Source organism: Mustelus asterias, chromosome 17 (genome assembly GCF_964213995.1).
Source record: "Mustelus asterias chromosome 17, sMusAst1.hap1.1, whole genome shotgun sequence".
Lineage (NCBI taxonomy): Eukaryota > Metazoa > Chordata > Chondrichthyes > Carcharhiniformes > Triakidae > Mustelus > Mustelus asterias.
The window spans coordinates 8,201,846-8,224,715 of record NC_135817.1 but is presented as its reverse complement, the minus strand read 5'-3'; the positions used below and the strand labels follow the sequence as shown (position 1 = coordinate 8,224,715).

Below are 22,870 nucleotides of genomic sequence, written 5' to 3'. Positions count from 1 at the left end.
GTCGCTGGGTTAACCCGCCGCGTGGTCGCTGGGTTAACCCGCCGCGTGGTCGCTGGGTTAACCCGCCGCGTTGTCGCTGGGTAAACCCGCCGCGTGGTCGCTGGGTAAACCCGCCGCGTGGTCGCTGGGTAAACCCACCGCGTGGTCGCTGGGTAAACCCACCGCGTGGTCGCTGGGTAAACCCACCGCGTGGTCGCTGGGTAAACCCACCGCGTGGTCGCTGGGTAAACCCACCGCGTGGTCGCTGGGTAAACCCACCGCGTGGTCGCTGGGTAAACCCACCGCGTGGTCGCTGGGTAAACCCACCGCGTGGTCGCTGGGTAAACCCACCGCGTGGTCGCTGGATCGGCCCACCGCGTGGTCGCTGGGTTAACCCACCGCGTGGTCGCTGGGTAAACCCACCGCGTGGTCGCTGGATCGGCCCACCGCGTGGTCGCTGGGTTAACCCACCGCGTGGTCGCTGGGTAAACCCGCCGCGTGGTGGCTGGGTAAACCCGCCGCGTGGTGGCTGGGTAAACCCGCCGCGTGGTGGCTGGGTAAACCCACCGCGTGGTCGCTGGGTCAACCCACCGCGTGGTCGCTGGGTCAACCCGCCCGGTGGTCGCTGGGTCAACCCGCCGGGTGGTCGCTGGGTTAACCCGCCGCGTGGTCGCTGGGTCGGCCAACCGGGTGGTCGCTGGGTCAACCCGCCGGGTGGTGGCTGGGTCGGCCCACCGCGTGGTGGCTGGGTCAACCCGCCGGGTGGTCGCTGGGTCGGCCCACCGCGTGGTCGCTGGGTCAACCCACCGCGTGGTCGCTGGGTAAACCCACCGCGTGGTGGCTGGGTCGGCCCACCGCGTGGTCGCTGGGTAAACCCACCGCGTGGTCGCTGGGTAAACCCACCGCGTGGTCGCTGGGTAAACCCACCGCGTGGTCGCTGGGTAAACCCACCGCGTGGTCGCTGGGTCGGCCCACCGCGTGGTCGCTGGGTTAACCCGCCGGGTGGTGGCTGGGTCGGCCCACCGGGTGGTGGCTGGGTCGGCCCACCGGGTGGTGGCTGGGTCGGCCCACCGCGTGGTGGCTGGGTCGGCCCACCGCGTGGTCGCTGGGTCAACCCGCCGGGTGGTCGCTGGGTCAACCCACCGCGTGGTCGCTGGGTCAACCCGCCGGGTGGTGGCTGGGTCGGCCCACCGCGTGGTGGCTGGGTCGGCCCACCGCGTGGTGGCTGGGTTAACCCGCCGCGTGGTCGCTGGGTTAACCCGTCGCGTGGTCGCTGGGTCGGCCCGCCGCGTGGTCGCTGGGTCGGCCCACCGCGTGGTCGCTGGGTCGGCCCACCGCGTGGTCGCTGGGTTAACCCGTCGCGTGGTCGCTGGGTCGGCCCGCCGCGTGGTCGCTGGGTCGGCCCACCGCGTGGTCGCTGGGTCGGCCCACCGCGTGGTCGCTGGGTCAACCCGCCGGGTGGTCGCTGGGTCAACCCACCGCGTGGTCGCTGGGTCAACCCGCCGCGTGGTCGCTGGGTTAACCCGCCGGGTGGTGGCTGGGTCGGCCCACCGCGTGGTCGCTGGGTCAACCCACCGCGTGGTCGCTGGGTCAACCCGCCGGGTGGTCGCTGGGTCAACCCGCCGCGTGGTCGCTGGGTCAACCCGCCGCGTGGTCGCTGGGTTAACCCGCCGGGTGGTGGCTGGGTTGGCCCACCGCGTGGTCGCTGGGTCAACCCGCCGGGTGGTCGCTGGGTCAACCCACCGCGTGGTCGCTGGGTCAACCCGCCGGGTGGTGGCTGGGTCGGCCCACCGCGTGGTCGCTGGGTCAACCCGCCGGGTGGTCGCTGGGTCAACCCGCCGCGTGGTCGCTGGGTTAACCCGCCGGGTGGTGGCTGGGTCGGCCCACCGCGTGGTCGCTTGGTCGGCCCACCGCGTGGTCGCTGGGTCAACCCGCCGGGTGGTCGCTGGGTCAACCCACCGCGTGGTCGCTGGGTCAACCCGCCGGGTGGTGGCTGGGTCGGCCCACCGCGTGGTCGCTGGGTCAACCCGCCGCGTGGTCGCTGGGTCAACCCGCCGCGTGGTCGCTGGGTCGGCCCACCGCGTGGTCGCTGGGTTAACCCGCCGGGTGGTGGCTGGGTCGGCCCACCGCGTGGTCGCTGGGTTAACATGCCGGGTGGTGGCTGGGTCGGCCCACCGCGTGGTCGCTGGGTTAACCCACCGCGTGGTCGCTGGGTCGTAGGGTCAACCCGCCGGGTGGTCGCTGGGTCAACCCACCGCGTGGTCGCTGGGTTAACCTGCCGGGTGGTGGCTGGGTCGGCCCACCGCGTGGTCGCTGGGTCGGCCCACCGCGTGGTCGCTGGGTCAACCCGCCGGGTGGTCGCTGGGTCAACCCACCGCGTACGGCTCAATTGCTCATTGGGTTGGTTCATGCTGCCATTAAGAGTGGTTTGAATTTTTGTTTGTTTTGAAATGTTGTTTTTGAAAGAATTTGGAGAATGCGTTTGTAACACTGGCCCTGGTCCTTTCTCCTTCTTTAGTGTGCTATTGGAGAAACTGTGCCTCTCGTGGTACGATGTGTTCCGACCGCTCATCATCCACATCAATCATCTGGAGACATTGTCGGAGCTGTGCGGAATTCTGAAAAATGAGATGCTGGAGGACCACGTTCAGAACAATGGTTGGTGTGGAGCTAGCAGGAGATCTCTGGAAACTCTGCTACATTTAAGACAAGACCCATACCGGGTAGTCTTGTAAACGACACACAATTGATCTTGCATATCCTTCAAGTACACACACAGTGGGAGGAACCTTACCAAAAAAAGACAAAGTGTCAGGAGCTGACTGAAAACCGCCCTCGCAATCAAAACTGGCATCACTGTTCTCCCACCCCCCCACAAATGATCATAGCTGGCATGCCGTTCCACCACCGTCCTCCCGCTTCTCCCCCCAACCCCGAAACTGTCAACGGCGGCGCTTCACACCCCACCCTCCCCCACCTCAAACAGCCATCGCATGATTCCCCGATGCTCCCACATCCGCTCTCCCCACTACCACAAATAAATGTGTGTTGTTTCCCCCACCCACCCCACCCCACTCACCCCCTAGGGTCTGTCTCAGCAGTGCCCCCTTGCACAGGTTGGCACTGCCTGACCATTTCCCTCTACCCTGGGGGCTGTACTCACCTTTATGTCCCAGCGGGGATCCACATGACAGACAGGTTCATGTCTGAGTGAACCTGTTATAAACCTTGTTTGAAAATACGGCAAGGGGGGAAATAGGACAAAGAACAGTACAGCACACGCCCTTCGGCCCACCAAGTCTGTGCTGACACAGATGCCTCTCTAATCTAATATTTTCTTGCCTCTACTTGGTTCACATCCCTCTATTTCCTGCCTATTCATGTATCTATCCAGATGCCTCTTGAACATTGTTATAGAATCTGCTTCCACCACCTCCTCTGGCAATGCGTTCCAGGCATTCATCATTCTCTGTGTGAAAAACGTGCCCCTTACATCTCTTTCAAATTTCCCCCTCTCACTTTCAACCTATGACCCCAAGTAATAGACCCTTTGACCCTGGGAAAAAGACTCTGACTGTCTACTCGATCCAAGCCTGTCATAATCTTGTAAACTTCTAATAGGTCACCCCTCATCTTCCGACGCCCCAATGAAAACAATCCAAGTTTGTTCAACCTTTCTTCATAGGCCATACCCGCCAAACCAGGCAACACCCAGTAAATCTCTTCTGCACCCTTTCCAATGCATCAACTTCCTTCCAGTAGTGTGGTGACCAGAATTGTACACAATACTCCAAATGTGGCCTAACCAAAGTCTTATACAGCTGTAACATGATTTTCCAAATTCTGTACTCAACACCCCGACCGATGAATGCCAGCATGCCAAATGCCTTTCTTGACCACCTTGTCCACCCGAATTGCCACCTTCAGGGAACTGTAGATCTGCACACCTAGATCCTTCTGCATGCTAATATTTCTAAGGGCTCTGCTATTTACTGTATACTTTCCTTCTGCAGTAGACTGTCCAAATCACATCACCTCACGCTTGTTTGGGTATGGCATAGAGACCTGATAATTATATTTAAATTAATTAAAATACATTAAAATGAGGTTCTCGCCCTTTGTGGGCCTCACTACGTCACCAGCGAGGAGACGAGGAAATCACAGACTGTGATCTCTCAGGAGAGAATCATGTTTCCTGATTCTCTGGATTTTCAGCCTGCGTCACCGTTCTCTCTGTCGGCGCACACAGACTGAAAATCACCCCCATTATTTCTACAGCTGATTGGTGTTACTGCTCCAAATCTAAGAATTGGCTTAAATGGCAAAACATATTTTAATCCAATTGCCCATTTTGAAATAGTAACACCCTTGTTTCTATCTCTGTTCAGTGGAGCAACTGGGTGCCTTTTCTGCAGTGGCGAAGCAGATGCTGGAAGACGTACAAGAGCGTCTAGTCTATCGGACACACATCTATATTCAGACTGATATCTTGGGCTACAAACCTGCACCTGGTGACCTGGCATACCCTGACAAATTGGAAATGATGGAGGTAGATACATCTTCTACAATTCATACGGTTTACATTTAACCTTGCATTATACCCAGTCCACATGCATTGGATCCTAATGGAAGCTGTTATCAGAGTCTCTCTAAACTGTCTGTTTTCTCTCCTGATGGCTGTTTCCAGATGTTAGCCTGATTCCTCTGTCCACTTGGGTTTTTTCCCCCTGTTTGGTACTGTACCTCGTGGGGGATGCATAAAAAGCAAGAACTTCCATTCCGTTATCGTGCCTCAAGATGACCCAATGACAACTGATTCTTTTGAAGTGTGGTAATTTATGCAGGAAAACACAGCAGGTAACTTGTGCACAGCCAGTTCCCAACAACTGAAATGCTGAACAAAGGAGTCATTTGTTATTGTCACGTCTGAGCCGAAGGAAAGGGTTGGCCAGTAGATGGAGAATTTTCTGCTGGCTCAGACATTGACATAGGATCTTTTACCTGAGCAGGCAGATGGGTCCATGGTTTAGTGACTGAATAAATTTAGTACCACTCACAATGCAGCACTCCCTAGACACAGCACTGAACTCTCTCCCTATAATATGTTCTCAAGTCTGTATGGGCCTTGATCCTAGGAATGCGGAATCGGGAATAGGAGTGTTGAGGAAGTAAACACTTTTTCTACAAGCAGTTCTAATTACTTTTTGCAATATTGTTGAAAAAGAGACATGTCAAAGCTTATTGTCTAACCCTCATCAGGACACTTCACAAGAGTAGCAATATAAGGAGAAAATAAAATTGTGGCAATTTGGGTGGCATGGTGGCTCAGTGGTTAGCATTGCTGCCTCACAGCTCCAGGGACCCGAGTTCCATTCCAGCCCTGGGTGACTGTCTGCGTGGAGTTTGCACATTCTCCCCGTGTCTGCGTGAGTTTCCTCCGGGTGCTCCGGTTTCCTCCCATACTTCAAAGGTTGATTGACCATGCTAAATTTCCCCATTAGTGTCCTGAGATGTGTACATGGGGTTACGGGGATAGGGTCTGGGTGGGATGCTCTTTCGGAGAGTCAGTGCAGACTCGATGGGCCAAATGGCCTGCTTTTGCACTGTATGGATTCTATGATTTGTTAGTGGTATTCAAAATCATGAGGGGACTGGACAGAGTACATAGGGAGAAACTGTTCCTGTTTATAAAAGGATCAAGAACGTGACGGCACAGATTTAAGGTCATTTGCAAAAGAAGCAAATATGATGCGAGAGAAACCTTTGTCACACAGCAAGTGGTTTGGGTCTCGAATGCTTTGCCTGGAAGTGTGATGGATGCAGGTTCAATCGAGGCATTCAAGACAGGATTAGATGATTATTTGAATAGAAACAATGTACAGAGGTATGGAAAAGGCAGGAGAACGGCACTAAGCCATAACGCTCATTTGGAGAGTCTGTGCAGACACAATGGGCCAAATGGCCTCACCCTGTGCCGTAATAATTCTGCAAAGTCTGAACTATTTGTAGAAACCATTTAATCACACTCAATATAGCTGGCGATTATACGTTAAATATGGTTATTAGATTAAATGAACTAAAGGCAGGTGTAAGATTGAAAAAGATTGTAATACTTTACAAGGACATCAGAGCCGGAGTCTCATCCCCTTCAGCCTGCGCAGCCACTCAGTTAGATCATGGCTGAGCTGTATCCTAACTCCATATACCCACCTTGGCTTTGTAACTCTTCATATCCTCATCTGACAAAATTGTATCAATTTTAGTTTTGAAATGTTTGATTGATCGCGCCTCAACAGATTTTGTGAGGAGAGAGTTTCGGATTTCCACTCTCCCCTTGTGTGAAGAACTGCTTTCTAACATCACCTCTGAATGGCCAGCATCTAATTTTGAGGTTCCGTTCTCTTGTTCTGGGTTCTCCCCAGGAGGAAATAGTTTCTCTTTATCTACCTCATCAAATTCTTTGATCATTTTAAGCTTAGATTCTGTTACAGAATTAGATTCCGTACTGGAGAGATTTCGGGGCTAGTGTATACAAAGCTATTCAGATAATTTAATCCACGATGATAAATTGAAGGGGTGTAACTGAATCTTCGTTATCGATGCACTTTTCACACCAACAACGTACATTTATGTCGCATCTTTAACATCATAAAACATCCCATGGTTCTTCATAGCATTATCAAACTAAATTTGACACAGAACCGCAACAAATAATGGGAAAAATGATCAAAAGCTTAATCAGAGGTAGATTTTAAAAGCATTTTGGATGAAGAGAGAGAAGTGAAGAGTTTTGGTGAAGGTATTTCAGCACTTGGCACCTTGGCAATTGAAGCCATGGCCACTAAAGGTGGATTGATTAAAATGGGGGAATGTGCATGAGGCCAATATTGGACAAGCACAGAGATGTTGGGAGGAGGTTATCCGGCTGGAGAAGATTAGAGATAAGTCAACTCTTAAGGTGAATGATAAGAATGTGACTAAATTGCTGTTGGTGCAGTTTTCACGGGGGATGAATATGATTTTCAGTTCTTGTAATTGAATATGGTGTGTGTTAATTCTATGTTTGCAATTGTTATCTGTTCTGCAGCAAATCGCACAGAGCTTGAAGGAGGAGCAAAAAAGGTTGTCTGCGGCGGATTCATCTTTTGCAGATGTTCAACTCGAAGATCCTGATGCTAAAAATGTCATCAGATCAGGTACAACCCAGCAGAGGTTCATGGCTGATAATTAAAGTGCCACCACTTATGTTGTTGCTACTTTTGAGCTGTAGTCCTAAAGAAGGTAGCAGAATTTTCTGAAGAATGATTTAGAAAATGCAGCATTTAATACTGAAAAATGCAATCGAATTGCAAAGTGAATGAAATGTAATCCAGGGTGTGTCCACACCTCTCACACTAGACTTTAAGAAGATGATCCCCGATACGGAGGGATTGACTTATGAGGAAAAGGTAAACAGGTTGGGACTTTACTCGTTAGAATTTAGAAGATTGCGAGGTGATCTCATTGAAATATATAGGATTCTTAAGGGCCTTGACAGGGTAAATGTTGAGAGGATGTTTCCCCTTATGGGAGAGTCTTGGACCAGAGGGCGTAGTCTCAGAATAAAGGGGCACCAATTTAAGACATCGATGAGGAGGAATTTCTTCTTTGAGAGTTGAGAGTCTTTGGGACTCCTTGCCACAGGGCAGTGGAGGCAGAGTCCTTGTGTATATTTAAGGCTGAGATAGATAGATTTTTGATCAATAAAAGAATCAAGGGTTACAGCGAAAAGGGCGGGAAAGTGGATGTGAGAAATGTCGGATCAGCCATGGTCCTGTCCAATGGAGGCTTGAGGGGTCAAACAACCTACTCCTGTTCCTATTTCTTATGGTCTTCGAATGGACTTTAAGAACTTATTCTGATTTGTCATTTTCAGATCCAAAGTGGACGATCTAATGTTTCTCAGCACGGAACTCATCTAGCCTGCTCACTTTGTCTGTCTGTGTTCCTTTTGTAACTTTTGCTCCCATTTACTCTTACCCTATCAATCAGAAAACATTCCCTGACGCTGTACTCTCTACTTCCTACTTTCCAGCTAATTCGCAATCCATCCCACAGGGTTACGCTGTGCTTTCACGTTTGTTAATAATGCAATTTTCAGAAGCTTTATCAAAATGCCTTCTGGAAGCCTGTCCATGTGAACACTCCCCTGTCCATCTTGCTATTGACCTCTTCAAAAATTTGAATGAATGAGTCAAACGTTAGTTACCTTTCACCAATCTTTGCCAACACTTTGATCAGCTCATGTTTTGTTAAGGTGCACAGTGACTGGTTTGTGCAGCACTGAGGGAATGCTGCACTGTCTGAAGAGCTGTCTTTCAGGTGAGACAATAAACCAAGGCCCCCACCGCCTCCTTCAAGTGGACATAAAGATCCTCTGGCACATTCTGAGGAAGAGTAGGATAATCCTCTTGGGTGTCCAGGCCAACATTCAGTCCTCATCCAACATCTGTTATACTAGCGATTTAGTCATTTATCACACTGATGTATGGGGGAGTTTTCTGTGTGCAACTTGGCTGCACCTTTCCTACTTTGCAGCAGGGCCTATACTCCAAAAGTACATCAGTTTTAACACACTTTGGGACACCCTGAGGCCATGAGAAAGACGCTATGAATCCATGTTCTTTCTTTTCTGCTTTGTGATGTGTTCTAGTTTTTAGATCTGTTTATTGATGTGTTGCCAGCCTTGATTTTAACTGAGTGGGAGTTTTGGGTAGGTGGATGGTGAGGTGAGCTTGAAACTCATCAACCATCACAGAAATCAGGCCTGAGCTATTTTGACTCCTAGACCTTGTTAACATAACAGAGGTCCTCCTCCCACGTGGAATGGGAAGGAAATCAGCTCAATGCAGCAGCCAATTCGGTGGTTGGGAAACCAGTTACTGACACAAGGTAAATGGTGGGGTCGGGATCCAGGAGTGTGTTGTGAGGTTTTATGTTTTGGATGGGAGAGGAATCTGGACCCGGGAAGCATTCACTGTTGGACCCGGGAGAATACATTTTCTCCTTCTAGTCCCCAAAAAGGGAGGAACACCACTTGTATTTTTCACCTTCTAAGGCTGATCTTCATCTGGATTGGTTTGACAGGAAAGTCATAACAACTCACCAACTCAGGCCTGAGTTCAAACTGCAGTCTGGCTTTGATAGTGTCACTGGGGCCTGCATTCATATTGAAGAAGGACCCTGTTAGCTTTCGGCGAATATCTTTAGCATTTGTTCAGGAGGGTAAATAACTCGGCCTTGTAACTATCATAGAGTCTGCTGGGTGGTAGGGTCACAATTGCCTCCTTGATATTCCACTCTGTTTGATTCCATTTATTAAATTCATTTATCTCTACAGGGAACGCAGAAGTTCTGAATCCTCGGCCTCAGTCGACAATTTCCCCGGCAGATTTGCATGGCATGTGGTACCCGACAGTGCGCAGAACTCTGGTCTGTCTCTCAAAACTTTACCGATGCATAGATGTAAGTTTCAGAATAAAAACTGTTTGTTACTACTGTTGCCTGAACAAATTCTTCTCTCTCTCTTCCCCTCCACCTCATATATTTGCTCATTTCAACCAGCTTGCATCTTCTAATAAGAATGTATATTGGGAGATGGGGGGGGAGGATGTTTTTACTTGTTATCCAGCTGCTTTGAAGATCTAATATTGAACTAGTACTCCATACCAAGTTCTCTCAACAGTGAGCTCTTATCCTCAGCTGCACTGCCTGGCAGATGTGCTGCAGACGGTGGTGCTAAGAGTGTGGGATGAAGTTGGACATGAGGAAGCTCACGTGGAGCATAAACGTCTGCATAAACCGGTTGGGCAGAATGACCTGCTCTATCCTATCAATTCTGTGTAATGTGTACCTTGTTCTCTACGCCAAGTGTCCAACTTGCAGGAGAGCATATTCACCATTCATACCCTCAGATCAGAAATAAGCCATGGAAAGATGCACAGTTTTTTAAACCCAGCCTAGAATCTCCATTATTAGGGATTAGATCAGAAACCCCAAGGTATATTATGAAATTAGATTAGACCCTGACTTTTTTTATTTTGGCATTAGTGTGAGGATTAGGTATTTTACTCCAGGTATAATTGTATTGGTCGACTTGAAAGCTTTTATCAAAACAAACTTTAATTAAAGTTTAAATGTAATAAAATTACTTAGCTTAACTTTTACCGAATGAAATACTTAAACGTGTCTTAACTGCTAACCTATCTCTGTTAGTTCCAATTTAAGCAATATTCCTCACAGACTTAAACTCCTCTCCAAAAATCAGTTAGCAGACAGCACAGACTTGCATGTTGCTGCCTGTCCTCAAATCTTCAGAACACCTCTGGAGAGAGACCTATTTCTCCCAGCAGGTCCCAAACACTGGCCGAGAGAGAGAAAGGCACTCCTTGCAGACACAAGCAGAAACTGCTTGCATTTCTCTGTAAGCTTACCTCTGCCCATGACTCTGTCTCGTGTCAATCAACATAATCAAACCCTACTCTGAAACTCCAGGGAAAAAAACAAAAATAAAGAAAAAATACATTAGTTCAAATTAAAACAAACACCTCACTATCTAGGATCAATTATTCTCCTGCATTCTCAGTATGTGGGGCTGCCTGGAGCAAACAAACTGGCACCGTATAAACAGAGCTGACTTTTAAACATCCCCTTCACAAGAAACATGGTATAAATACATTTTTTTAAAGGCATCATCACCCCATTTAAAAACCGCACACACTGCCCCTAGCATTTGTTTCAGTCCCTCCCTTAGCACAGCTTGCATTTAAAAGCACCTTTAACATAGTAAAACATCCCAAGACGCTTCACAGGGGCATTATCAAACAGAATTTGTGATATTAGAATTAGCGATCAAAAGCTTTTTTAAAGAGTTAAGTTTGAAAGGAGCATCTGAAAGGAGGGAAGAGTGACAGAGAGGATTTAGGGACGGAATTCCGGAACAAGGAGCCCAGGCAGCTGAAGGCAGGGTCACCGATAATGGAGCGAAAGAATTCCGGTCTTCTCAGATTACACAGCTCCCACCGCCGCAATTTGCTCTGCCAGCAGCTGCTGCCAATGGGTGGACGCAGCTTGCCTTAGTGTATAGTCATCGGCCACAAGCCACACCTTTCCTTACCCCAGGATGTTCCTCTGGGAATCCAGGCAGCACCTTCCTATAAATGAAAAGCTGCTGGTGTGCAGTTGGAGTTTGCATGGGTTATGGTTACTCCACTTCCCTGTGCTCCATCCTGTGCGCTGGACAGCACCATCTGTTTACAGACTATTTCGGGAAACTACAACTTGGGAGATTTGTTCTCTAATCCCTGATTATATTTGATATTTGCAGTCTGCACCCAGGCCTCAGAAAAGTAAGTAGAATGGGGCACAAACTGTGCCTCTGTGCTGCCTTTGGGTTGTGGAGGTCCAACCATCACTGAGATAGGCTCAGCCACATGTCCAGGTCTGGCTTGGGTGGGAAGTATTTGAAAAGCTGATCCTTTGAGCTGAAAGATTGCATCTCAGCACCAGCCTGTCGAGCAATGTACCTCCAAATGGTGAGAGGTGGCCTACGGTCAAATTTCAAAATAACACTGAACCTCGATTATTTTACAATTTTAAATCTTTCAGGTACCAAATTGGGTGAATAGTTGAAGTTCAGGCCTTTTCCCAAAACAGGTTTTTTAAAAAAATGTCAAAAGTCCAACCTGGTGTGGTTCCTGAAAGACAAAGGGCCATCTTCCTCAATGATCTTGTCAGTGTGTGTGTGTTAGTGCTGAAGGTGAACTGTGTGTGATATAACTCTGCTGTGCTTTCCCCAGCGAGCAGTCTTTCAGGGCCTATCGCAGGAAGCCCTGTCCGCTTGTATCCACTCATTGCTTGGGGCTGCCGATTTGATCATTAAAAACAAGGTTGGTGGAAACCTCGGAATTGTTCGCTGTTTATATTACGTTCTGTTTTCCTCACTCCTCCACTTGTTAACATTTCTCGCTCAGCCCATCCCCTGAAGACTGGCCCCTTGCTTGTGTATCAATTATTGTGGCTGTTTGACCACGAGCTCCAGCACTGCAAGCTGCCGAATGGTCAGTGGTCAGCAACTGGCAACACTTCCCTCCCACACAAGGACACTGAAGCCAATTAATGGCATCTCTCTCACCATCCAAGCTAACACTAGCCAGTTCTGAACAACTACACAGGGCCACTGCGAGGGAAGATGAAGACATACTTGATCTTTCTTTGTTTTAGCCGTGATCTGGATTGTCATTTTAATTATTAATGATAAATTTCAGAAAAACCATTATTTTTTTAAAAAAGGATGGGAATTTAAAATAGTGCCTTTCATCGTCTCGAAAGTATTTTACAACCACCCAAGTGGGGTGGCAGAGCGGTTAGCACTGCTGCCTAACAGTGCCAGGGACCTGGGTTTGATTCCGGCCTCGGATGACTCTGTGGAGTTTGCGCACTCTCCCGGTGTCTGTGTGGGTTTCCTCCAAAGGTGTGTAGATTAGGTGCATTGGCCATGCTAAATTGCCCCTTTATGTCCAAAGATAGGTAGGTTATATGGATTAGACATGGTAAAAGCGGGGGGGTTGCGGGGATAGGTTAGGAGGTTGGGCCTGGATGCTCTTTTGGAGAGTTGATGCAGATTCGATTGGCTGAATGGCCTCCTACTGCACTGTGGGGATTCTATAATTCTTCAACTGTGTGTGTTTTTAAAATATTTATGTGTTTCTTTATTGGTCTGCACCTTCCCAATGTCAAAGTCTGATTGATGGGTAATCTGTGGCAAATCGGAAAAATATTTTCATAAAAGCCAGTGACATTTTCAATTGTAAGATCTGCTTTAGTTATAGAAGATGCAGAAAAAGCACAAATGAGTTGGTCAGTTTTTCTGGAGGAGTTGTGGAGAAAAGCATTGATTCCTTCTCTGTATTTTTGTTTCAGACTCAGACGGATGGACAGCTCTTCCTTATTAAGCACCTCTTGATCCTTCGGGAACAGATTGCTCCTTTCCACACTGACTTTGCCATTAAGGAAATTTCCCTGGACCTTAAAAAGACTAGAGGTACTGCTTGGTGCTCGCTGGTAGAGCTGGGTAGCTGAATCCTACCCATCTTTAACAGTTCAGCCCAGCTCCACATTTACTCTATGTTCACTTGCAATGATTTGCATGCTTTTAGCTCCTGTCATTTCTTTCACTAACTACTTCTGTATGCTGTGTTACTCCGTACATCTTTAATGCAGTCTTAGGACAGCCCTGAATGAGCTGATTAACTCCCTTCTAAATGTACTAACTCTTGTGTTATGTGGACGGCTGCCAGAGACTGATCTTTAATTTAAAAATAAACTTGAGTTGAGAAGAAGTTAAGTCTCTGAATTATACCTACTGCTGTTGTAAGTAACAGTAATTGTTCCAAATAGCCCTGCATCTCCACAATATTGATCTGAGAGCATGGGTTACTTATAACCGACTGTCCGCTACTGTAGTTATTTAGAGAGAGAATGTCTATCGCTTCAAATACTTTTCATATGTTGCTGTAGTGTAGATGTGCCATTAGGGGGTGACAAAGCCATTCATTTAAAAGCTGAACATGGACACTGCTTTGCAATGCTTGAATTTCTTGCACTCTGTGGGCCTTGCTTGCTTGGCTCTCCCATTCATTCTGATGGAGTATCCTTGTGCAGTGTTATCATCAGTAAGACCTTGCAAAATATCAACTAAAAACAAAGAGAGAAGCTTTGTTCCTCCATGTCAAGGTGAAATTATAGTGGAAATGTATAAGACTGGCAAAGAATAGTGAAGTATTCCAGTGAATGAAGCATTGACAGGGGTCACTGGTTAGAACGCTGCAGTGTTCCAGTGCGTGATACATTGACACGGGTCACTGGTTTGAATGTTGCAGGGTTCCAGTGCGTGATACATTGACACGGGTCACTGGTTCGAATGTTGCAGTGTTCCAGTGCGTGATACATTGACAGGGGTCACTGGTTAGAACATTGCAGTGTTCCAGTGGGTGATTCATTGACAGAGGTCACTGGTTCGAACGTTGCAGTGTTCGAGTACATGAAGCACTGACAGGCAGAACTCAGCAGAACCCCAGCTTTGAATTCAACATCCAACCAAGGAAGCGTCTTGCTCTCAGTGCCCGAAACATTAATCACCCAGGCAGAGGCAGCTTTGGAGGCAAGAGGATAGGGAATTTATGAAATAATGTTTTCCTGTCTCTCAGCAATCTTGCTAGGAGCAGAGTCTGACTCACATTAGCAGGTAGCTAAGTATAAGCAAATAAGTGCCTACCTGTGGTCAAATCGGCCACGTTGCTGAGATCTTCCTGACAACAGGGGACAGGCTCAATGCTGGGGCGAGTGAAGCACTGCTGGTGCCAGGAGGTGGCCTCCCAGCGCTAGGCCTAATCCCCATCATCCCCCAACTCCAAGCCTCAGAGATGAGAAGACTATATCTGTGGCTGCAGTCCATCTGACAGATGGATTCCTCACAGTTCACTTAATGTGGTGGCCCATCTGTATTGGCAATGTCCAGCTGCCCCGGTGGGGCTGCCAGGTGTCCACTGCCTCAGGCACTCTGATCGACCCTCCTGCCTGCCATGCCTGCTGTTTATTGGTCGCCTCTGCTTAGATAGTGCAAGTGGGCAGGCCTCCGAAACCTTCACGATTAGGACTCGGAAATGGTCCCATACCACGTTTAAAAACAAAGATGATATGGTTCACCCAACCTGACCAAACCCTTCCTAGTCCACCCGAACCTCTGACATCTGCACAGCAAGTGGGGTGAATTTTGGAGTCCTTAACAGTGCAATAACGTTTATCTTAAACACACCCAAAGCTGGAGTAGATGACATGTTTGGGAGCAGCAACTGGGGCAGATGTGCAATTTAGATCATTTGTTTAATTTTGTTCTGGGCAAGCTTTCCACCAAAGATATGGAGGATTTGCAATGCTGCTGAAGCAATCCTAAAGCCAGTTCAGTTGTCTTCTTAGGCAGTCCCTCGGAATCAAGGGAACACTACAAATGTGTTCTCGGGTGAGTGAGGAGTCCAATGCGCGCCTTACGGTCTCTGTCACAGGTGGTTGGAGGAGCGGGTGGGTGGGGTGCCTGGGTTGCCACACACTCCTTGTGCTGTTTGGCTGCCATTTTGACGATGGCTCCATCCTACCTGATGGTAAAACTGAACTAGACTATAAATGCAGTGGTTCTACTAGGCTGGTATATTTATAAATGGACAAAGCTACTTTTGAAAGTAGTCACATAATCTTCTAACCTGCAATTGCATGTCGAGTGAAGCTATGCTGTCGACTGTAGCCTTGCAAGAATATTAACCCTGTTTTGTGTATGATCTATTTCCCCTCAGCTCTCTACTAACTGTGTGTTAGCCTTTGCAGTGGATAACAATGTCTGTTGTGCTGTACGTTCCAGAAGCAGTAACCACTTTCTGCATTGCACTTGAACATTGATAAGCTCCTTGTTTTACATTGTGTGGTTTCTAGTTGAGACACAGGTGAAAGGGGAATACGTCCTTCTGGTATTGTATGCTGACTGACTCATGGCTTTGCTCTGATGTTTTATGTGCTGTTAGCACATGGGCAAAACTGTGAGCCAGCCAGCACGTGAGGCAATGAGCTGCTGGCGGTAAGTAATCAAAACTCCATGAGCCCACAAGATTGAAGAACACAATAAATAAGCTTGAAGCCGAGGCAAATATCTCTTTTTAAGGAAGATTTTTAGTTAAGAACATCCCTGTGAATATTTCATTGTTGAATGTCCATGTTTACTCTATCTCAATCTCAAGGCCAAAGCTACAAGCTTTTGGAAGGGGGCCAGAATATTGATAGAATTCATATTAAGTCTGATTGGATTGTCAGAGTTCCCTCTAAAGGAGAGGGACCATAAAAGTCAGTTTCTGCCAAATCAAACTACTGTTGACTCTCCACTGATACTGAGCTCACAAAGGCCTCCTCTGCACCAAGAACCCATGTGTACTCAGAGTTACAGAAACTCCTGTTAATCTCACATCAGCTATCACCCACAAAGTTTTGGTCTGCCCCACGCTTGCTGGGGGTTTGGCTGCTGATAATGTCTCTGTCTCACACCTCTGGGACACTGCGCTTGACTAGTTGGGCGAATCATCTGTTGTGGCTGTGGGTGTGAGAAAACCCATGCCAAGATCTGAAACCACTCAGTTCTACGCCCATTACTGTGAGCTCCCAGCTGAAGCAATGTCCACTCTTCTGACGATCCCACATTGCTGTGATCAGCTCCTTCAGGACCACAAAGGCTCATCACACGCACCTTTCACTCCCCTCACAACAACTGCATCCTGATCACTTCCACTTCTTTCAATGGCTTGTTCGTTTTAATACTAGACAATTTCTCCATATTTTGGCAATGGCTTTCACTTCTTGCCTTTAAATCGGTGAACCCTTAGTCCTACTTGATGCATTGATATTCTTGTTACTGATGCTGGAAGTGTCTTCACAAGCCTTCATTTATTGTTTTTTGTGAAAACACTTCTTTCCCTCGGCAGCTGTTACCTTTGTCGAAAGCTCAAATCTTGACTCAACTCGATGGGCTGAAGGACCTCTTCTATACTGTATGACTCTATGACTGTCCAACGTTTGACTTCTGTCTGTCAAGCTGGATTACTGTAACAGCATTTTGCACGTCTGGACAGGTTGCAAGAAATAAAATCCTTGTCTATGTAATCCTGTTCTCATCTCATTGTTTCAGAGTCATTGTCTGTACTTTCTCTTGCGTGTCTCCCTCCTCAGGATCATCTTGTCTTCCTCTATTTTATCAATACTGCTATTATTCCTGCTCTCCTCCTCCTGTTCCATTGAAAATATTGTGTTAATCACCCAATCCCCTTAGCCGAACAATCATTCCACAGGAGCCTCGAGACTCCAGGATCTTTACTGCTTTTTGTCTGGACTTCAGTTTTTAAAAATCATTGAGCTTTCTCAGGAGAATTTAATCCCTGGGACAATAACTGTCCTTCAGGCTCAGAAATACCCAGTATTTAAAAGCTGATGGATCATTGATGACATGAGTGCATAAGCAGCGATCAAAAACTTATTCTGTGCTACTTGCTATCTTTCAGTACTTCTGACAGAACTATTAAAATTTGTGGGTTCATGGAGTTAAGTTTTAAATTCTTGATGATGTGAAACTGTTGATGGTTCCAGGTGATGAAAGCAAGTTTAATATCTTTTCAATTCCAAACATGAGGAAACACTTTCTTATCTGTAAGGGGTTGCTGCTGTTCTCTGGCAGAAATCAGTATGAGAGGTTTCAAAGATTGCTTTTGCTGTGCCTTGTTGGCTCCAACCTTTGCACTTCTGTAACAAGATTGTAGGACATTTCAAAGCTCATTAAAGCATACTTTTGTAATGTAGAAAAACATGACAACCAGATTTGACAGACTGCAATGTGATGAGTCACATTTTGTTTTGAGTGTTGATTGTTGGCTGGGACACTGGGGGGAAAACTCCCCTCCCTCTTTGAATAATGGCATTGGTTGCCCCAACTGAGAAGATAGACAGGGCTTCAGTTTAATGTTGTATCAGAAAATGCATCTGCAACAGTGCAGCACTCCCTCGATACTGCACAGAAGTATCAGCGGAGATTATATGCTTGAATTACTGGATCCATAATCGTCCAGAGTGCTATCCATTGATTGAGGTTTGATCACCATTGAGCTTTCAGAACTCAGAGCGATGAAGGGGGTCTAGTGAGATGAGCCCACCCTTTCAGAAGTTTACCTCTTGTTAAATTTTAAGGATAGGTTTAATGTTTGGAAACAATCTGGGCTAATTGTCTATTGGAGCCACTTGGCTAGCAGACAGACTAACATTAAGTACAGATCAGTGGGAGTGGGTTTAAATTGAGAGAGGATATTTAATAGATGGACTTTGTGGGGTTTTCCTCAGTATTTTAATCTGCAAATCTATTCTTAAGGGTGCAGATTTTCCTTTGCAGCTTTGCAGCAGTTGAGTGCAGGTTGGCAAGTCTGTATGATGGACAAGGGTCAGGTCACATCATTGACTTGTTATTGAAGCATTACACATGTTTCAAAATGCCTTGCCTTCATGATGCATCTCCTTGTTCTTGTGTTGAGATCTTTTTTAAGGGCACATTTCCACCTGAACGTTTAGTGTTGGGTCAAAGCTGTTTCAGTGCCAAGATGTGAACTGAAATCCAGAATGAAGTGGAGCAAGATTCCCTGTCCAGGAAACCTGATGTCAGCTGGGCCTCTGACTCCCAGTTTAGATTGGATTTGTTTTCTCAGGAACTGTGTAAATACACTTAAAAATGTACTGTTAAAGCTTTCTCTGTGAAGTTTAGCCCATGTGAATCACTCAAAGATATGTTTTGGCGTGTACCTGATATAATCTGAATATACCAAAATGCTTTGTCTTCCAGTCTGCGTTCAAACATGAGTACTTTCCCCAGCTAGTTCTACTTTTTTTAAACGGGAACAAAATGGAAAATTTCTCTCTTACAATTGAAAACTCATGTGCAAGCTGCAGCAGTACTGTTCGATCCAGAAAATTGATGGATTTTCTACCTACACCCTCTGCTGCCCTTCCCCTGTGAACTTTGTTTCATGTGACTTCCCTTCCTAGGAGGACTGCATGTAGAGTTCGTCGCCAAATTCTAAAAACCACCTAGAGGAAGGTGAAAAAGTAAAGATTTACAAGGATGATACCGCAGTTGAGAGCTTATGACCATCAGGAAAGATTGAACAGGCTGGAGCCCTTTACTCCATAACAAAAAAGGCTTGAGGGGTGAATCGATAAAGAACTTTAGTGATTTGGTGCGATAGACATAGAGAAGATGTTTTCACTTGAGGGGAGATTCAAACTTGGGACTATTAATATAAAAGGTCATTAATAAATCCCATAAGGAATTTAGCATAAAACTTTTTACTCAGTGATGAGAAGGTGGAAGTCACTAACTTAAAGGTTAGTTGAGGTGTACAGCTCGATGAATTTAATGGGTGGCTGAATAACCACGAGAAAGGAATTGAAGATTTCCTCATAAAATCCGAAGGGACTCATGTGAAACATGTGCACCAGCATGGAGCAGTTGGGCTGAATGGCCTGTTTCTGTGTAATTTCCCTGTACATTGACCGTGGTAGCTTTGTTGATCAGGCAATTGAATGGCCTTCACATTAATATTGATGTAGGGAGGTCTTGTGACACAGTGCGTTTTGCACCTGCCTCTGAGACCAAAGCTCAGAGTCCAAGTCCCACCTCAGGACTTGATGGCCAAAGAAACACCTCCGTAACGTGACCAAACAGGTTGATTGTCAACATGTAGACCCTTTCAACACACGTCACTGGGAACGTGAGAGATTCCTGGGTAGTTATATGATGGAAAGAATCCTCTACTTTGATTACCCATATCTGGCTTCAGACTACAATTTGCATGGAAAAATGCATGTTGGCATAGCAACTCTGGACTCCCCGAGTGAATTGTAACACACCGCCACCAGATTTTGGTGTTTGTTTTAATCTAAATTGTTCTGTATTCTTTGCCAAATGCATTTACTTCATAATCCTGCAAAATCCAAGTCAGCCTTCCCATAAGATGGCAGCTATAATTTAAAATGGGACCCCAGCTGGTTACAGCAGCAGCAGAAAGTGCTGCAAATAGACAGGAGGGTGCTCAGCAAGTCTAAGGAGAAGGAGCCGATTCATGTCTGGGGCGAAAGACACCAAGGCCTTTGCAGGATGAGGGGGAATGAGAGCGGGCAAGACAACACATGTCCCAATAAGAAAGAAGTCAACATATATAATTTTAATATATATAATATTAAACATATAATACATTTTAATATAAAAACAGATACCTATTGGACCCCCTTCTTCCTCCTCTCACCAGGACTGTAATATTTTCAGTTTTTTTCTGCTTGCACCCCAAATGTTATGTTGTCTTTTTTCTTTACAGATGTTGAACAGTTTGCTGTGTACTCTGGATAAAAGCAAATTACTGCGAATGCTGGAATCTGAAACCAAAAGAGAAAATGCTGGAGAATCTCAGCAGGTCTGGCAGCATCTGTAAGGAGAGAAAAGAGCTGACGTTTCGAGTCTAGATGACCCTCTTGTCAGAGCTCCTCTGGAGCCTCTGGACTCAACGTCAGCTCTTTTGTCTCCTTACAGATGCTGCCAGAGCTGCTGAGATTTTCCAGTGTTTTCTCTTTTGGTTGCTGTGTACTCTCGTGGTTTCTGTTGTCAGCACAGTTTTGGGGTGCCTTTTCTTTTTGTTTCCCAGGTGACCCTAGGCCTGCCCTGAATTCATGGGGGCGCTGGGGTTACATAGACCATGTTGTATTGCTGCAGCTTGATTGTTGTTGATCTACCTGTAGTGTAATCCTGATAACGCTGTTTAAAGCTTCCAATGTCTGATTGACTGCACCTCACACAGACTCTGCTTGAGAAATGGCAGGTATGCAATGAGTGATTTTTACCACCCGTTAGAGTGAATGGGTGAGAAACGGTGGGCTGTCTGCTGACGATATGCTTTGGAAGCAAAACATTGTAAATATCTGTGAGGAATAAGCTCCAGCAGAGAATAAATTTACATTCACTTCTGGTCATTTAGATATAATGCATCCCCTTTTAGACCAAGTTCCATGTGATTGTTGTTCTGTTTGACTACTTTAGTTGATATGATGTTTGACATTTGAATTTTTTCTATTACAGAAGCAGCATTTAAAATGCTGAACCCTAGATCTGTCCCCAGGCTCTTTCGGCTCAGCAGCAACAATTCCATCCTTGAATTCCTGCTTGAGGTACGGCTCCGAGTATGTTCAATCTTCTTGGGAGCTGTCCGTGAAAGCGGGGAGGATCGAGTGTATTTTTGTGGAATATACTTAACTCAGCAACATAACACAGGAAAAAGGGAGCAGGAATAGACCTTCTACCCCCGGCTGAACTTGATCAGCCATTCAATAAGATTGTGGCCTTAACTACACTTTCCTGCCTGCCCCCCAAAACCATTGACTCGCTTGTAGATTAAAAATCTCTGGAACTGTGGAACCATGAGTTCCACATTGTGGGAAGTGTTCTTCTGGGTTCCCAGCCTGGTATCTCTATACAATATGATGGACCGTAACAGTGATGGATAAACTATGCAGGCGCACATGGATTGTTGCAATGCTCAGTTCGAGCAGTGTTTTTTTAAAAATTCATTTTACAGGATATAAACGTCGCTGGCTAGGCCAGCATTTATTGCCCATCCTAATTGCCCTTGAGAAGATGGTAGTGAGCTGCCTTCTTGAACAGCTCCAGCCCATGAGGTGTAGGTACACCCACAGTGCTGTTGGGGAGGGAGTTCCAGATCCATTGAAGGAACGGTGATATATTTCCAAGTCAGGATGGTGAGTGTGACTTGGAGAGGAAACCTCCAACTGGTGGTGTTCCCATCTATCTGCTGACCTCATCTTCCTAGACAGTAGTGGTTGTGGGTTTGGAAGGTGCTGCCTAAGAAACCGTGGTGAGCTCCTGCAGTGCATCTTGTAGATGTACACACGGCTGCCACTGTTCATCAATGGTGAATGAAGTGTCAATCAAGTGGACTGCTTGTCCTGGATGGTGTTGAGCTTTTTGAATGTTGTTGGAGCTGCACTCATCCAGGCAAGTGAAGAGTATTCTATTACACCCCTGCCTTATGCGTTGTAATTGTGGACAGTCTTTGGGGAGTTAAGAGGTGAGTTACTCACCACAGAATTCCCAGCTTCTGACCTGTTTTTGTAGTCACAGCATTTATATGGCTAGTCTAGTTCAATTTCTGGTCAGTGATAACCCCAGGATGTTCATAGTGGGGGATTCAGCAATGGTATTCCATTGAATGTCAAGGGGCGCTGATTAGATTCTCTCTTCAAAGAAAATTACAGCACAGGAACAGGCCCTTCGGTCCTCCAAGCCTGGACCGACCATGCTGCCCAACTGAACTAAAACCCTTCCGGGGACCTTATCCCTCCATTCCCATCCTATTCATGTATTTGTCAAGACGCCCCTTAAAAGTCACTGCTTCCACTACCTCCCCTGGCAGCGAGTTCCAGGCACTCACCACCCTCTGTGTAAAAAGCTTGCCTCGTACATCTTTAAACCTTGCCTCTTGCACCTTAAACCTATGCCCCCTAGTAATTGACTCTTCCACCCTGGGAAAAAGCTTCTGATTATCCACTCTGTCCATGCCCCTCATAATCCTGTAGACTTCTGTCAGGTTGCCCATCAACCTCCGTCGTTCCAGTGAGAACAAACCAAGTTTCTCCAACCTCTCCTCATAGCTAATGCCCTCCGTACCAGGCAACATCCTGGTAAATCTTTTCTGTACCCTCTCCAAAGCCTCCACATCCTTCTGGTAGTGTGGTGACCAGAATTGAGGACTTGCCAATTTTTAAACTCAATGGCCCGGCCGATGAAGGCAAGCATGCCGTATGCCTTGTTGACTACCTTCTCCACCTGCGTTGCCACTTTCAGTGACCTGTGTATCTGTACACCCAGATCCCTCTGCCTATCAACATCCTTGAGGATTCTGCCATTTACTGTATATTTCCTATCTGTATTAGACCTTCCAAAATGCATTACCTCACATTTGTCCGGATTAAACTCCATCTGGCATCTCTCCGTCCAAGTCTCCAACTGATCAATATCCTGCTGTATCCTCTGATGGTCCTCATCGCTATCCGCAAATCCACCAACCTTTGTGCATCCGCAAACTTACTAATCAAACCAATTACATTTTCTTCCAAATCATTTATATATATTACAAACGCCAAAGGTCCCAGCACTGATCCCTGAGGAACGCCACTTGTCACAGCCCTCCTTTCAGAAACGCACCCTTCCACT

At 46.8% G+C, this 22,870-nt stretch overlaps 2 protein-coding genes across 3 annotated transcripts in view; both read left to right on the top strand.

Moving 5' to 3' along the window:
- The window catches only part of gtf2f2a (general transcription factor IIF, polypeptide 2a), a 315,225-nt gene that overhangs the window by 180,380 nt on the left and 111,975 nt on the right, over positions 1–22,870 (top strand). The gene's annotated exons all lie outside the window — the stretch shown is intronic.
- Positions 1–22,870, top strand: part of cog3 (component of oligomeric golgi complex 3) — a 61,744-nt gene that overhangs the window by 30,378 nt on the left and 8,496 nt on the right. For both annotated transcript variants that reach the window (XM_078232251.1, XM_078232252.1), the window contains 7 exons: positions 2,498–2,637; positions 4,368–4,528; positions 7,067–7,175; positions 9,359–9,483; positions 11,817–11,906; positions 12,940–13,060; positions 20,720–20,808. In XM_078232251.1, coding sequence (XP_078088377.1) covers positions 2,498–2,637; positions 4,368–4,528; positions 7,067–7,175; positions 9,359–9,483; positions 11,817–11,906; positions 12,940–13,060; positions 20,720–20,808 — 835 coding nt within the window. The remainder of the gene's footprint in view (positions 1–2,497; positions 2,638–4,367; positions 4,529–7,066; positions 7,176–9,358; positions 9,484–11,816; positions 11,907–12,939; positions 13,061–20,719; positions 20,809–22,870) is intronic.